Source organism: Fundulus heteroclitus, chromosome 1 (assembly GCF_011125445.2).
Source record: "Fundulus heteroclitus isolate FHET01 chromosome 1, MU-UCD_Fhet_4.1, whole genome shotgun sequence".
Taxonomy (NCBI): Eukaryota; Metazoa; Chordata; class Actinopteri; order Cyprinodontiformes; family Fundulidae; genus Fundulus; species Fundulus heteroclitus.
Genome location: NC_046361.1, coordinates 32,022,522 through 32,037,211, shown reverse-complemented (window position 1 = coordinate 32,037,211; position 14,690 = coordinate 32,022,522). Strand labels below are relative to the sequence as shown.

General features: G+C 41.3%; 1 protein-coding gene across 4 annotated transcripts in view; it reads left to right on the top strand.

Moving 5' to 3' along the window:
• The first annotated feature begins 747 nt into the window (after nucleotides 1-747).
• The window catches only part of kdm5bb (lysine (K)-specific demethylase 5Bb), a 36,678-nt gene continuing 22,735 nt past the window's right edge, over nucleotides 748-14,690 (top strand). The window contains exons 1-9 of one of the 4 annotated variants that reach the window (XM_012875541.3): nucleotides 748-1,104; nucleotides 4,585-4,662; nucleotides 4,934-5,056; nucleotides 5,143-5,313; nucleotides 7,038-7,094; nucleotides 9,329-9,466; nucleotides 9,594-9,687; nucleotides 11,857-11,975; nucleotides 13,356-13,553. In XM_012875541.3, the coding sequence (XP_012730995.2) occupies nucleotides 952-1,104; nucleotides 4,585-4,662; nucleotides 4,934-5,056; nucleotides 5,143-5,313; nucleotides 7,038-7,094; nucleotides 9,329-9,466; nucleotides 9,594-9,687; nucleotides 11,857-11,975; nucleotides 13,356-13,553 (1,131 nt within the window). In that variant the 5' untranslated portion in view covers nucleotides 748-951. The remainder of the gene's footprint in view (nucleotides 1,105-4,584; nucleotides 4,663-4,933; nucleotides 5,057-5,142; nucleotides 5,314-7,037; nucleotides 7,095-9,328; nucleotides 9,467-9,593; nucleotides 9,688-11,856; nucleotides 11,976-13,355; nucleotides 13,554-14,690) is intronic. The other 3 variants (XM_012875542.3, XM_012875544.3, XM_012875543.3) reach the window with 3 other exon arrangements.

Here is a 14,690-nt window from a genome sequence, read left to right as displayed (position 1 = left end):
TGGACTTGAAATTGCATGCTCACAGACGGCTCTCCAAGCAATCTCATTGAGGTTCGGCTTTGTGCAAAGAAGAACAGAGAATTTGAGCCTCGAGATGCTCAAAGTCTGTAGTAAAGAGACTATGCCCACCACACTTTTAAGATTTATCTTTCTAAAAAAAAAAAAAAAAAAAAAAAAGGATGTAAAGGAATTAAAAAGGGAAAGCAAGGCACTAAATATTGATGAAGAATGATAAAAATAAAATAAGTGGACTGTCATATTTGTTTTTGGGGTGGGTGGAGGATTTTAAACTAAAACAGCTTTATTTTATTGTTATTATGTAGTTATTCCAATACTAATTTCATTAGGTTCACTTTTTTTGTTATTCGAGGGGAGTTGTTATCCTACATTTATGTTACTTTTACGTGTAACTTTTTAACACTTTGTAGATGTTTTATGTGTTTTATGTTTGTTGTCTGGTGCACTATGAATCTACAGAGAAACTTTAATTTCAAAGTTCCAAAAAAAGGTAAAAAACAAAGCAACTGGACTTTAATTTCAAAGCAATTTTGCAAGACATTAACTTCAATTAGGACTATGTACAAAGCTTAAACTCCAAAAATGTTATAAACTAGCTCATCACGAGACCACGGGCAAACTGTGTGCAGCAGTTATTAAGGCGTAAGACCGCAGAGAGTGATGTATCTGCCGCGCATCACGTAGAAGCGTGCGGTGTCTAGTTTTTCGGGCGGACGTGCTCACTGCCTTGGAACATTCTCTTCACTGTGCGTGGATGAGTGTCGGTTAAATGTGTGTGTGTGTGTGTAATCTGCCTCCTCTCGTGTTGATGTCGACGCGCCGGAGATCGACTGTGGCTGGCGAATAAACGGGGCAAAACTAAAATAAAAAAAAATAAAAAATACACCTTCAGAAGGACCGCAGCACGGCTGACCCCCCGAGCCACAACCGACCATGAGCCTGCCTCGGCCGGACGAGTTCAAGCCTCCTCCGGAGTGCCCGGTCTTCGAGCCCAGCTGGGAAGAATTTCGAGATCCGTATGCTTTCATCAACAAGATCCGGCCCATCGCGGAGAAGACGGGGATCTGCAAAGTCCGGCCGCCGCCGGTGAGTTGTTTTAATCGGTTTGTGGGTTGCGAGGGGGAGGGCGCGCGGATGCTGAGTTAGTTCGGCTTTACGGGGACCGAGCGCTGGGATTTAAAGGGACTGTTTTTCAACATGGCGGACACACACACACACACACACACACACACCGCGGTGCTCATTCTTTGTGCAGCAACCGTTCGCCGCTTCTCCTGCACCCGGTCTCAGCCGAGATGTGTCGACGCGGTTGAAGCGTACCGACAGCCGTTTATTTGTTGCGCCGTGTTTTAAAACCCGGATTTACCGTCGGAGGTGAACGGAACCCCCCGGACGTTGGCGGAGGTCCGGTCATTGATCCTCTCCGCCTGGCAGGCTAACGTTTAGCTACCTGTCATAACGAGGCTATCCGCGTTGACATTAGGAGCTACGCGGAAGCTGCTCGGCTCTCCGAAAGTACAGCGAGACAATGCGAAGGATCCGATTAAAGTAAATGACATTCGCGCTACTCCATTTTAACCGTGTTTGTCCTTTAATGGCCCTGCCGCCATAAAATTTTATATAATTTTTATTTTTTTTTTTTTTTTAGTTCAATAGCATCCACAGAGAGTGGCTCCCATCACTTTTCTGGTCACTTCCTAATAAAGACCTGAAGCAGATTGGGTTTAGTTTTTATAACCCTCGATAATATTTATATATATTTTCCTGTTATGTAAGATGTTATTGCTAATTATGGATTTAAAAAAAAAAAAAGTATGTGTATGGGGGGGCGGCGGGGGGAGTCTCTCCTATTAAATCAAGTTAAGACCTTTGAATCAAAGGTGAAAAAACGGAATATTGCTGAGCGGCTGTGATAACATGAGCTAGCGTATAATCAGCCCGTCTTCATGTATGAGCCTGTGTTGAAGGGTGTTGGCCTCCATGTTGGCTTTGTGGTAAGCTGGACTATTGAGTTGAGTCTTCCATCTGGCCATTTTGTCTGTCAGTGGGGGGATGTTGGACACGGACCTAAAAAGCTACGAACTTGGGGCCCCTCTTGGGTTTTAAAGTGTTTTTAACACTATGTCAAAAAAAAAAAAAAAAAAAAAATTGTTTCCATTGCAAAACAATCTTCCATGCTATGAAAAAGTATTTCCTCATGTAACAACTTCCTATTTTGTTTTTTGTTTGTTTTGTTTTTTTATGTATCACATTTACATGTTTCACGTAATTAAGTCGATTTTAATACCAGATGAAGATGAACCGAGTAAACGAAACAAGCGTTTTTTTTTTTTTTAAGTCATGATGTCATTCACTGAGGGAAAAGCCAGACAAACCAACCTGTTCCCTTATGATAGAAGCGATTGTTCCGTAAAACGTAATAGTTTGGTTTGTGACAGCCGCCATCGGGTGTTGTCCGCCATCTTTTACGTGGTTATGGGAGAAATTTACCCCACTCCTCTTTGGCAAATTTTAATTGAGCCAACTTTGGCTTTCAAACATGAACAACCTGTTTTAAGAACGCGGCGCAGACTCTCAGTCTGATGCACGTTGACTAGTCTGCACTCAAACTTTAATATTCTTTATTTTCAGTTTGTTTTTTTGGCCATTTAGATGTGGATTCGGCGGTGTGCTTTGGACCGTTGTCCTGCTGCACAACCCAAGTGTACTTAGATTGACGGTTGGACATTTTTCCTTGTTTCACCAGCTATAGCAGGTCGTTACACTCGGTGGCCCCAGACCTTTACACCACCAATGTATGATTGAAAGGCTGTTAGTTTTATATAGTTTTATATAGATTGTACTGATACCTTCCAAAATGTTCCACTTTTGCGTCATTAGTCCGTTGACAATTTCCCCAACACTATTGGGGGATTATCAAGATACGTTTTTTTAACAAATGTGAGATGAGCTTCTGTGTCATTTTCCACCTTAAAACTCTCTTGTGGATGCGTTTGATTATGTTTAATAGTGAACACGGACCGTAACTGAGGCAGGTGAGGGCTAACCTGACCCTAGCCAGAATGATGTCGCTTTGCCTAGCTTCACTCACATCCATCTGGGACATCTCCCATAGAGAGTGATTTCTTCAACCAATTTTATTGTCCAGCCAATCAGGACGCAGGGCTGGAGTTTCATAGATGTGACGTAGTGGAGAAGCGACCGTGAGACTGTTTTGATTCAGATAGCAATGGCGGCTCGCATCGAGGAAGCAAGCGTTAACATTGATGACGCTATTTCTTCCATGTTGTCCAATCTACCTAATATTGTTTCATTAAAAGAACATCAGAGAACGGCTCTGAAGGCTTTTGTTGGTGGAAACGATGTTTTCGCCCTTCTCCCGACCGGATTTGGCAAGTTTTGTCTTCCGTGGCGGAGCGGTTAGCGGTTAGCGTGAACCATATTAGGAGGCCTTTAGTCCTCGACGCGGTCGGCCCGGGATCGACTCCGACCCGCAGCGCTTTGCCGCCTGTCTTCCCCCCTCTTCCTGTCAGCTCACTGTCAATAAAACGCGTGCCACTAGAGCCACAAACACATTTAAAAAATAAAAAAAGTTTATTTTTTTCCTGCGTCGCTCTCATCAGCGTCACGGGTTAGCTTTGGTGTGAGTGGTTGAAATAGCACGTCGATAAAGATGACAGACAAGTGGCTTATCCAATCATATGCAAGGATTTTTGATAAGGCCCAGCCTTCTGAAACGCCATTCCTATGGATCTGTTTCAGATGGATGTAAGTGGAGCTAGGCGGAGCAAAATACATCTGGCTAGAGTCAGGTTAGGTGAGGCCTGCTGTGCTTTAGATCTTCTTTCTGGGTTTATTTTTGCCCTCCTGGATGTGTCGATGATTGCTCTTGGAGCAGTTTTGGTAGGCCGTCCTTCCCTTGGAGCGTTCACCGTTGTTCCTTGTTTTCTGTAATTATGGATAAAGGCCCACTTTCACTGAGAGTCACAAAAAGCGCCTTAGAAATGACTTTGTAGCTCCTTTGGGGGCATGTCAGCTATTTTATAATCTGCTCGTAAAGTTGTTTAGGGTCTGATCTGTTGCTTCTTAAAGTCTTTTGGCTTACTGCATGCTGTCAGAAGTCATGTGTTCGAGTTCCACGTTGGGCCCTAATCAGGCCTGGGTGTGGCAGGCGAATTGAACCGCGGTTTTCTGATAAACGTTGTTCAGTTAATTCATGATTTCACAAGGAGGAGCGACTTTGTGTTCACATAAGCCCAGGTTGATTTAGATAGCTTTATCCCTCTAATGAATGAAATCCTCATTTAGAAACTGCGTTTGGTATTTACTCGGGTTATGTTTGTGCACAAGTTGTTCGATGATCTTAAAGAAGTTTGACAGAAATGAAATGTGTCCTAAACTGCCTCCAAACACGACATCCATCGGTTGAAATAACTACACCTGACAGTAGTTCTGGATATTTTGGTATATGTAGCTGCTTATGCCGGGGGCTGGGTGCAGAAATGAAAGTATGCAGGCTGCCAGATATCATGACTTCCATGTTATTTTGTGCGTGTCGCTCTTCAGGACTGGCAGCCACCATTTGCCTGCGATGTTGACAAGCTTCACTTTGTTCCTCGGATCCAGCGGCTCAATGAACTGGAGGTAGGTTTTGTTAGACAGATTATATCTCAGGTATGATTGCTACTGTCTGTCTGTGCTTCATTTACTCATTTTCATTTATTTAGGTTATTTTTAGATTGTAGGCATTCTAAAAATGTTACTCCAAGATAAAGTAAAGAATGTTTTGGCTGTTTCGATTTAAGAAAAGACACTTATTCAGTGCACCACAGGGCAATTTGGGGTTAAATAAATTGTCCTTGTAGTCATCATATTCATTCCTGTCGTTTCTTAACTTTGTCCCGTTTGTTTAAAGGCACAGACGAGGGTCAAGCTCAATTTCTTGGACCAGATTGCCAAATTTTGGGACCTGCAGGGATGTACCCTGAAGATTCCTCACGTGGAGAGGAAGATTTTGGACTTATATCAGCTGAACAAGGTTGACCATCGTGCTTTATTCCCAGACAAACATGTTTCACGGTGTTAGGAAACGGACACCTTTAACACGACTCTGTGCCGTTTCAGCTCGTCGCAGATGAGGGCGGATTCGACATCGTCTGCCAGGACAGGCGCTGGACGAAGATTGCGGTTCAAATGGGCTTCTCTCCCGGCAAAGCCGTCGGCTCACACCTGCGAGGGCATTACGAAAGAATCCTCTATCCCTACAATCTGTTTCAGAGCGGAGCTAACCTGCTGGTGGGTTTACACACATGTATCAGCACGACAGCAATCTGCAGTCACATCTGAAATGATGCAGTTTATTCATTCATCCTTAAAAACAAAAAAACAAAAGCAAATTCTTTCCAAAACAGGTTGAACAACTGCACAGAGGATTTCTGCAAGATCTGTTTTGGAGAAATATATATATATATATATATATATATATATATATATATAATATATATATATATATATATATAATATATATATATATATATATATATATATATATGTGTATATATATATATATATATATATATATATATATATATATATATATATATATGTATGTATATGTATGTATGTATGTATATATATATATATATATATATATATATATATATATATAATATATATATATATATATATATGCATATGTATGTATATGTATATATATATATATATATATATATATATATATATATATATATATATATATATATATATATATATATATCAGTCCTTCATTTCGAAGGTTTTGCTTTTGTTAACCAAAAGTGTGGATATTATTTAGTCCACAACGATCCAACTGCATATGTGGCTCCTAAGCTCTACAACTGACCTAACTTTCCACATCCCTGCACTCTCACTTTGACCCGCTTCCTAATTCAAGGGAGAAGAAAGTCGAGCTTTTTAAAAAAAAAAAAAATTTAATTTAACGTTAAGCCTAAAATGCCATGTTTAAAAGTCTGGTCTGACTTTCACAGGAAGGGTGCTCTGCTGCGCCTCCTGTCGATATAATAACAGGACAAATTTAGTCTGGTTTAATGTCATTTTTAGAGATGCACCGATCCAAACCGATACTGATACCTGGGCTGAGCTTATCGGCCGATACCTGATACCGATCCAATACTACTGTTGGATGACTGAACCGTATACCTTGCCATGTGACTAAAAGCACCAGACTTGACATAAACATTGTTAAAAAAAAGGGCCGTGTGCTCTTTAGCATGGTGCTTCAGGAGGTGCTTATTCAAGTTTGGGGTGTTAAATTTACCAATTTTATCGCCACTCTTGGCAATATCTACATTGCAGATATATTGCACGTTGCAGTCAGACTAAGTCTGACTCCAAATAGCAGACTTGGCTCGGTCCGGCGCCTGCTACATGATGCTCTGTGTTTGCTCATGGCTAGCTGCTCTGTGTGCTGACATAACCGGCGTTGCAAACATAGAATTGACTAGATTGCTAATACTTTATTGCTGTTTATGATATATAAAAAAAAAAAATATTTACTGGACTGCTGGATCGGCGTCATTCATCCGATATCCAATCCAGCTAACTAGTCAATATCGGAGCCGATATCCGATCCAGGTATCGGATCGGTGCATCGCTAGTCATTTTTATCAGTGTATCCAAAAAAATCTCTTCTCAATGGTACTTTTTCCAGCTTTTTAAAATCAACATTTATATGAATAAAAAATTAATGTCTTGTTAGTTTAATGTGACTAAAACTGAAGCAACTACTGTGTTTTTTCCTCCTTCCTCTATAAAAATCGGAATATCTGAGAGTGCAGGGGCCTGAAAGTGAGGTTAAAGTTTGGTGTCTTGTTGTGAATCTAATCGCACCTGCGCCTGCAAAAAAACACAGGAGAGCTTATTTGATTATTTATTTGGTTAGTCATCTGAATTGGCTCTGTGTGGCCTCTTGGACGGGTCACTGTAAAAAGTTTTACTACCAAAGCTCTCTTTTGCTTCAGGCACAAGAACCAGCTTCCAAACTGATGCGTTTGGAGGCTGATCCTGAACTTGAAAAGGTACGTTTTGTCTAATGATTACAAAGCTGCTAAAGCTCGAAATTAACCAACTGCATGTCCTGTGAGGGTGGGCATGGTGCCATGCCTTCAGCTTAACTTGGCTGTATTTGCAGAGGGCTTTATTCTAATGCTCCCAGTTTAACGGCACCTCAACGTTACCACGTGCGTTCAGCAGGCTTTGTGGGGTTTTTTTTCTTGCTGCGGCAGGCAGAAATGGGGTCAGGAGTTAAACAACTGTGAGGTTCTTCACTCGTAGAAAGACAGATGCTTTACTGCTGTGAAGCACGAAAGCACCACTGGTGCTGAAATATCAGTTCATATACAATGTCTTGCAAAAGTATTCACACCTGTTGAACTGGTCACGTCTCAATCACAGCCGTCAGTGTGCTTTAGTGGCATTTTACGACGTAGATTAACAAAAGGAGGTGTGCACCGGCTTCACACATCTATAGGCTACATTGCGTTCTATTCTTTGTTAAAATGGTTTTAGGTATGTGCTTTAATTGGGGAATTTTACACTTTAAATATACTTTGACCGTTAGATTTCAGGCTGTATGCCTAGAGTCGTTGTCCTGTCCGCCTCTTCTGTAGCCTCTACTTGGGTTTTCTTCCAGGATGGCATTTATTTAGCTCTATCCTCCCACCAGCTCTGTCCAACATGAGGAACTACACTGCAAAAACGAAAGAAAAAATAAGTAAAATTTTCTTGAAATGAGTGCGTTTTTCCTTGATTTGAGCTGGTAAATAAGACGATTTGCCAATGGAATAAGATTCTTGCACTCAAAATAAGAACAACTCATCTCCATCATCTTGTTTAGAGGGCAGAATATCTAATTATCTTATTTTAGGTGTCAAAATACTCATTCCATTGGCAGATCATGTTGTTTACCTGCTCAAATTAAGGGCAAACACACTCATTTCAAGAAAATGTAACTTATTTTAGTTCTGTTTTTGCAGTGTAGTACATGTCCTGTGGACAGATTGTCCTACATGAGCTTTGGACCTCTGCAGCTCCTCTAAAGTTACCACCGTCCTCTCGGCTGCTTCTCTGATTACGACAGTGTCGGTTCTACACCAAATTTAGCCGGGGTGGTGCCAGTGAGTTTTTTTATTTCATGGGGGCACAGAGCAAAAGATTGGGGTAAAAAACTCAACAGATCAATATTTAATTCTTTAATATATTAAGTGAGTAAAAGAGCCAGTTGTGTCTCTGGAACCGCAGGTTGCAGACCCCTGATCCTTTCTCAATACGGCTGGAGCTAAACGTCAAACAGCTTGATCTTTAAACTATTGTTAGAGTAAAACTGTAAAGGTAAAAAATCCAATTGGTCCATGTGACATATCAGTTACGGTATCTTTGTCAACATATATCAACGTGAGAAATTTGTTTCATATCATGTCTTTAGTACGGGGGCCATAGCAGTCTAGAACCGCCCCTGGATTACGGTAATGCTATTGTTGTCGGTTTAGGTGTGTGGCCATGTCTGGGTACGTCTGCACTTTCACTTTTAATCTTTTTATTGATTTATGCATTGGACCCTTCTTTGTGAAATCTTTAAAATTTCTTCACATTTTATTTCTTTTTTTAAATAATTTAAAAGACGCGTTACTGTGTTTAGGTCTTATCCTTTACGGTAAGATGACGCGTTGTCAACGCAATGTGGAAAAGTTCAGGAGGTGTGAATACTTTTACAAGGCCCTGTGATAAAGTCTGAGCAGTGCAGCTGCTCCTTCGTCTTTGCAACCATTTGCTCCTATTTCATTTCCAAAAGTTAATGTACGCGTTAAGCAGTTGTACGCAGTGATCCTCCGCTGTTATTTATTAAACCCAAAAAAGATAAAGAGAAGTCGTTACGACCACTCCTTCAGCCCAGGCCTGTCCCTGCTGAAGATTTGGACCTGGGGTTTGTCTAAGGTGACTAACTCAACACTAACCGCGTCCTTCTTTTGTCCTTATTGTCTTCTGGCTTTACAGTCAAACACCACGCGATACGTCTTTTATCCCCGTTAAGTTCCTGCACTCACCGACACCGGCTGTATCGCAGTGTTACCAGTAAAGCCATAGAAATGGATTCATTATGAAACATATTAGCGATAGCCTCCCTCTTCCTTTCTCTGGGCTTGTATTTATTTGGGTCTGCCTCCTCATATTTGTATTTTCAGGTATTTCCTGTAAAGCATGCAAATGTCTGTCCAGCGCGTTTTAGTTTTAAGTTGTCTCCGTTTTCCCTCAGTGCGTTCAGAAGCCGGCCCAGCCAGCAGAAGACGTGGACGGCATTGAGCCAAAGCTGCAGGAGCCGATTCAGAGACCGCCGGCCCCCGCGCCGGACGCCTCCCCCGGTGCTCGCCGAGCCAAGCGCATGAAGATGGAGGTGGGGGGGGGCCGCAGACGGCCGACTACAAAGACTTCATCTTTCGCCGCATATTCCCAGAATAGCTTCACAGCTCGTAGTGTTTGAGGTTACCTCCAGTTTCACTTCTCGTCTCTCTTTTGTGCAGACGAGCTGTGTAAAGATCGAGTCAGGTGAGACGGGCGACACCAAGCCCAATCTGAGGAGGAGGATGGGCTCTATTGTTGTCAAGCAAGAACCAGGTCAGACTCTTTATCTCATAGTAAAAAAAAAACAAGACACATGTAGCCGATTTTAATTTAAAGTCGTATTCAGCCAGTTAGATGGTTACTGAAAAGTTCACCTATTTCAGTAACTTCATCATAAGTGAGAGAGTCCTCTCCTGTCGGCTGTTCACACAGAGTGGGCAGAATTAGACTTTATCCACTAAACCACGGAGGGACATTAACTGCATCACTGGGTTAATTATCACATACATTCATTAAAGGCATACTATGCAACATTTTTCAGTTAATTAATGTGTTCCATACCGTTTTGGATGATTAAATGAGTCATTTCATAGTATACCTTTAACTACAGGCTGATGTTTTCAAGTCTTTATATCCGTTAATTATGATAATTTAGTCCAGGTGATGAAGAGAGGAATAATACACCAGACCAATTATAAGAAAAAAGAAAACTATTTTAATACAGAAATGTGGACTTAATGAAAAATAATTTGAATACCGTACTTTTTAGACTATAAATCGCTCCGGAATATAAGGCTACGTTCACACTGCAGGTCTTAATGCTCAATTCTGATTTTTTTGTGAAATCGGATTTTTTTGTGTGTCCGTTCACATTTACAAATATATGCGACTTCTATGTGATCTCCTGTGTGAACTGAATGCGTTCAACCTAAGTGTCCCGCATGCGCACTCGAGGACGCGATGACATCACACGTAGCAAGCGACCTCAGTGTTTGCGGAAGTAAACATGGATTATAATGCTGGCGCGCATTTTGCAGTCAGTAATTTATTTTCTAACCGGAGCTTTTTCTCCATTGACTGCTCTTCTCAATGTTGTCTGCTATGGGTGTCGTCTTTCTTTCCGCTTCTGCATAGCAGGACGCAGAATAGTGACGTTTGTCGAGTATCGGTGACTTACAGGTCGGATAAATGCGACCCGGCCGTACAGACACAGGTCGCATTTGAAAAGATCAGATATGTATCGGATTCAGGACCACATATCCAAGTGGCCTGGGTCGCGTTTGAAAAAATCTGATCTGTGTCGTTCAGACTTTCATAAAAAGATCAGATACAGGTCGCATATGGGCAAAAAAAATCGGAAATGGGTCACTTCAGGCTGCAGTGTGAACGTAGCCTAAGTCGCATCAGTCAGAAAATGTATCATAAAAAGGAAAAAAACATAAATAAGTCGCACCGGACGTTGTAACCCACCCAGACAACAGAGCTATAAGCTAGCGCTAGCTGTTATTAGCTTCACAGACAGTCCAATAACAGGTTCTGTCGCGGTCTGGGTCCTTTGAGCTGCACCACGCAACTCTCCGCTGCGTGAATGCAGACTGAAACAGCAAAATAACACACAGTGTCAGTCTTTGTTGTCTATAAGTAAATGTTTCAATACATTTTTAAGTTAAGGTGAGCAGATTTCTCTAACAAAAACCAGGGGATGTCTCTGGTTTTGTTGAGGAACTCTGTCTGGGGGTTGGTTTGTTTTGTATGATTGCAACGCCGACGAGGCGGGGAAGGCGCGTTCAACTCAGCTCTTCTGCTACGTCAGGACAGCTGCAGGACCGGGTAAATTCCTCTCGTTGCGCTAAGCTTTTTTCCTCCATCATAATACGATGAAATCGGGGGCAGAATTTGCCGGAGACAGGTCATCAAATACGGGGACAGTACCTAGAAACCGGATACGTCTGTCCTGGTCACTCTATAAGTGGTAGAGGAGCAGGATAGTTTTCACAAGCCTAGCGAGCCCTGTTGGCTGTAGACAGTAATGTTTCCTCCTTGATTCACGCTGGTCAAGATTAATTACCATTTAAATTTGATATATAAGTCGCGGCTGAATATAAGTCACAACATCGGCCAAACTATGAAAAAAAGTGCAACTTATAGTCTGAAAAATATGGTACTTGTTTAAATTAAGTTACTTTCAAAGGACGCTTTTAATCTGACGAACGAGCCTCGGTATAACTGGCAGGGAATTTCTAGCTTTAAAAGTGCAACTAGAGCAATGTTTTTTTTTTACAATCAAAAATTCATAAAAAAAAGTATATCCAGAGAGCATTTTGTTAGTTTTTAAGTGGCGGCTCGTAAATAAGGAGTTAAGGTGTTTCCATATTTTGTAATCTAATGTTAATTGATGAATTCTGCCCTTTTTTAACAATAATGTTTCCTACTGCCTTGCAGAAAAACCGATTCCCATCGTAGTGAAACAGGAACCAGTTGAGTTTAAGGAACCAATAATCGAGGCAGACAAGTTCAAGTCACGCTACAAGAAGATGATTCCTCTGATTTCTCCAAGTCCAGTGAGTAGAATCAGCTTCACTGGGAGAATAATTACTAACGATGAACGTCAGATCTCAGTGCTCCTCGTCTCGTGAACGACACAAACAGTTTTATGCCTCTTCCTACTTTTCTCTGTCGTAGTTTCCTGGGTCAGATTTACACGTCTCAGTTTAACAAATGGAAATTCTGCACATCAACAAATACAAGAAGTTGTTTTTTTAGTTGTAGTGATTAATAAACACACATACCGTCCTATCTTTCCATCCACCCACCCATCCATCCATCCATCCATCCATCCATCCATCCATCCATGCTTCCATCATCCATCCATCCATCCATCCATGCTTCCATCCATCCATCCATCCATCCATCCATCCATCCATCCATCCATTCATTCATCCATCACCTATCCATCCACCCATCCACCCATCCATGCTTCCATCCATCCATCCATCCATTCATTCATCCATCACCTATCCATCCACCCATCCATGCTTCCATCCATCCATCCATCCATCCATCCATCCATCCATCCATCCATCCATCCATCCATCACCTATTCATCCATCCATCCATCCATCCATTCATCCATCCACATACCAACCTATCCATCCATCCATCCATCCATCCATCCATCCATCCATCCATCCATCCATCCATCCATCCACCCACCCACATATCAACATACCAACCTATCCATCCATCCATTCATTTATTCATTCATTCATTCATCCATCCATCCATCCATCCACATACCAACCCATCCATCCATCCATCCTTCCATCCACATAGCATGCTACCCATTCATCCATCCATCCATCCATCCATCCATCCATCCATCCATCCATCCATCCACATACCAACCCATCCATCCATCCATCCATCCATCCATCCATCCATCCATCCATTCAATTAAATTAAATTTAATTCAGTTATATTTATATAGCACCAATTCATGATACATGTCATCTCAAGGCACTTTACAAAATCAGATCCTCCAGTTGGTCAGAAAGTTTCCTCTCTAAGGAAACCCAGCAGATTGCATCAAGTCTCTACAAGCAGCATTCACTCCTCCTGAAGAAGTGTAGAGCCACAGTGGACAGTCGTCTGCATTGTTGATGGCTTTGCAGCAATCCCTCATACTGAGCATGCATCATCCATGCATCCATTTTGACATGCATAATGATTAGAAAGCCTTCACATAGGAAGAATTAAAGGTAGAACACTTAACAGCCATCTTGATGCACAAGTGAAAGTTGGAAATTAATTGCAAAGTAAGTGGTTTGACCTCCAGGTTATTAGCCACTGTGGGACTGAGAGGGCCAACGTCATCTCTGTAAAATCCTGCCTATCAAAAGTCCACTTTGAAGTTTTCTGTTTTTTCTTCTTCTTTGTTACAGATCTGGGATTCAGTTCATATGTTTCCCTTTGTAACTCAGGTGGATCTGGTGGTGTGTCTGGTGTGTGGCAGCGGGGGGGACGAGGACCGCCTGCTGCTGTGCGACGGCTGTGACGACAGCTACCACACCTTCTGTCTGATCCCTCCGCTCCACGACGTCCCCAAAGGAGACTGGAGGTGCCCCAAGTGTCTGGCTCAGGTGATGAGAAACAGCAAATGTTGACCAGAGTGGTCCTAAGAAAAAAATGCACTAGTCATTGTTGGCGGGGGAAGTTATAATATAGACTTGGGGGGAAAAAAAGGATACAGGGACACGTTTATATGTCGCATCAGATCCTGTGATGTTGGTCCAAATAGTTTCTAAGAATGGCTCCTGTGATATTAGCCTGAATTTTTCTTACAAAACATGATAAACTTCAGTGAGCAAACGAATTAACTGAGCTCACTGCAAAAATGGACCAAAAAAATAAGTGAAACGTTGTTAAAGTTAGTGAATTTGTCCTTGATTTGAGCAGGTAAATAAGATTATTTGCCAATGGAATGAGTATTTTGACCCCTAAAATTAGATAATTAGATATACTGCACTTGAAATAAGATGATGTAGATGAATTGTTCCTATTTTAAGTGCAAAAATCTTATTCCATTGGCAAATCATCTTATTTACCTGCTCAAATCAAGGACAAATACACCCATTTTAAGAACATTTTACTTATTTCAAGTTCTGTTTTTGCAGTGCTGTGATTTGTGTTTTTTGCTAGAGACAGCTCTGTAGTGTTGGGAAACGATTGTTAAAGCCACTATGACCTAATGAGGCCTCTGCATTTCAGCTGCTCTCAAAGCCTGATACTAACTTGGCCTCTTGACTGATGTGATCTGAGGTGGACAGCTAAAACTGCAAAATGTTCATACATAGCAGAGAAAGCTGTCTTACACTGCAAAAACTGATGTAAAAATAAGTAAAATGTTCTTAACATTAGTGTTTTTGTCCTAGATTTGAGCTGGGAAATAAGACTATTTGCCAATGGAATGAGTATTTTGACCCCTAAAATAAGATAATTAGACATACTGCACTTGAAATAAGATGATGGAGATAAATTGTTCCTATTTTAAGTGCAAAAATCTTATTCTATTGGCAGATCATCTTATTTACCTGCTCAAATCAAGGAAAAAGACATACATTTTAAGAAAATGTTACGTACTTTTAGTTCCGTTTTTGCAGTGTAGACCTTAATGCACACTGCAAAAAGGGAACTAAAAATAAGCACAATTTTCTTAAAATTTGTATATTTTTACTTGATTTAAGCAGCTGCATAAGACTATTTGCCAATGGAATTAG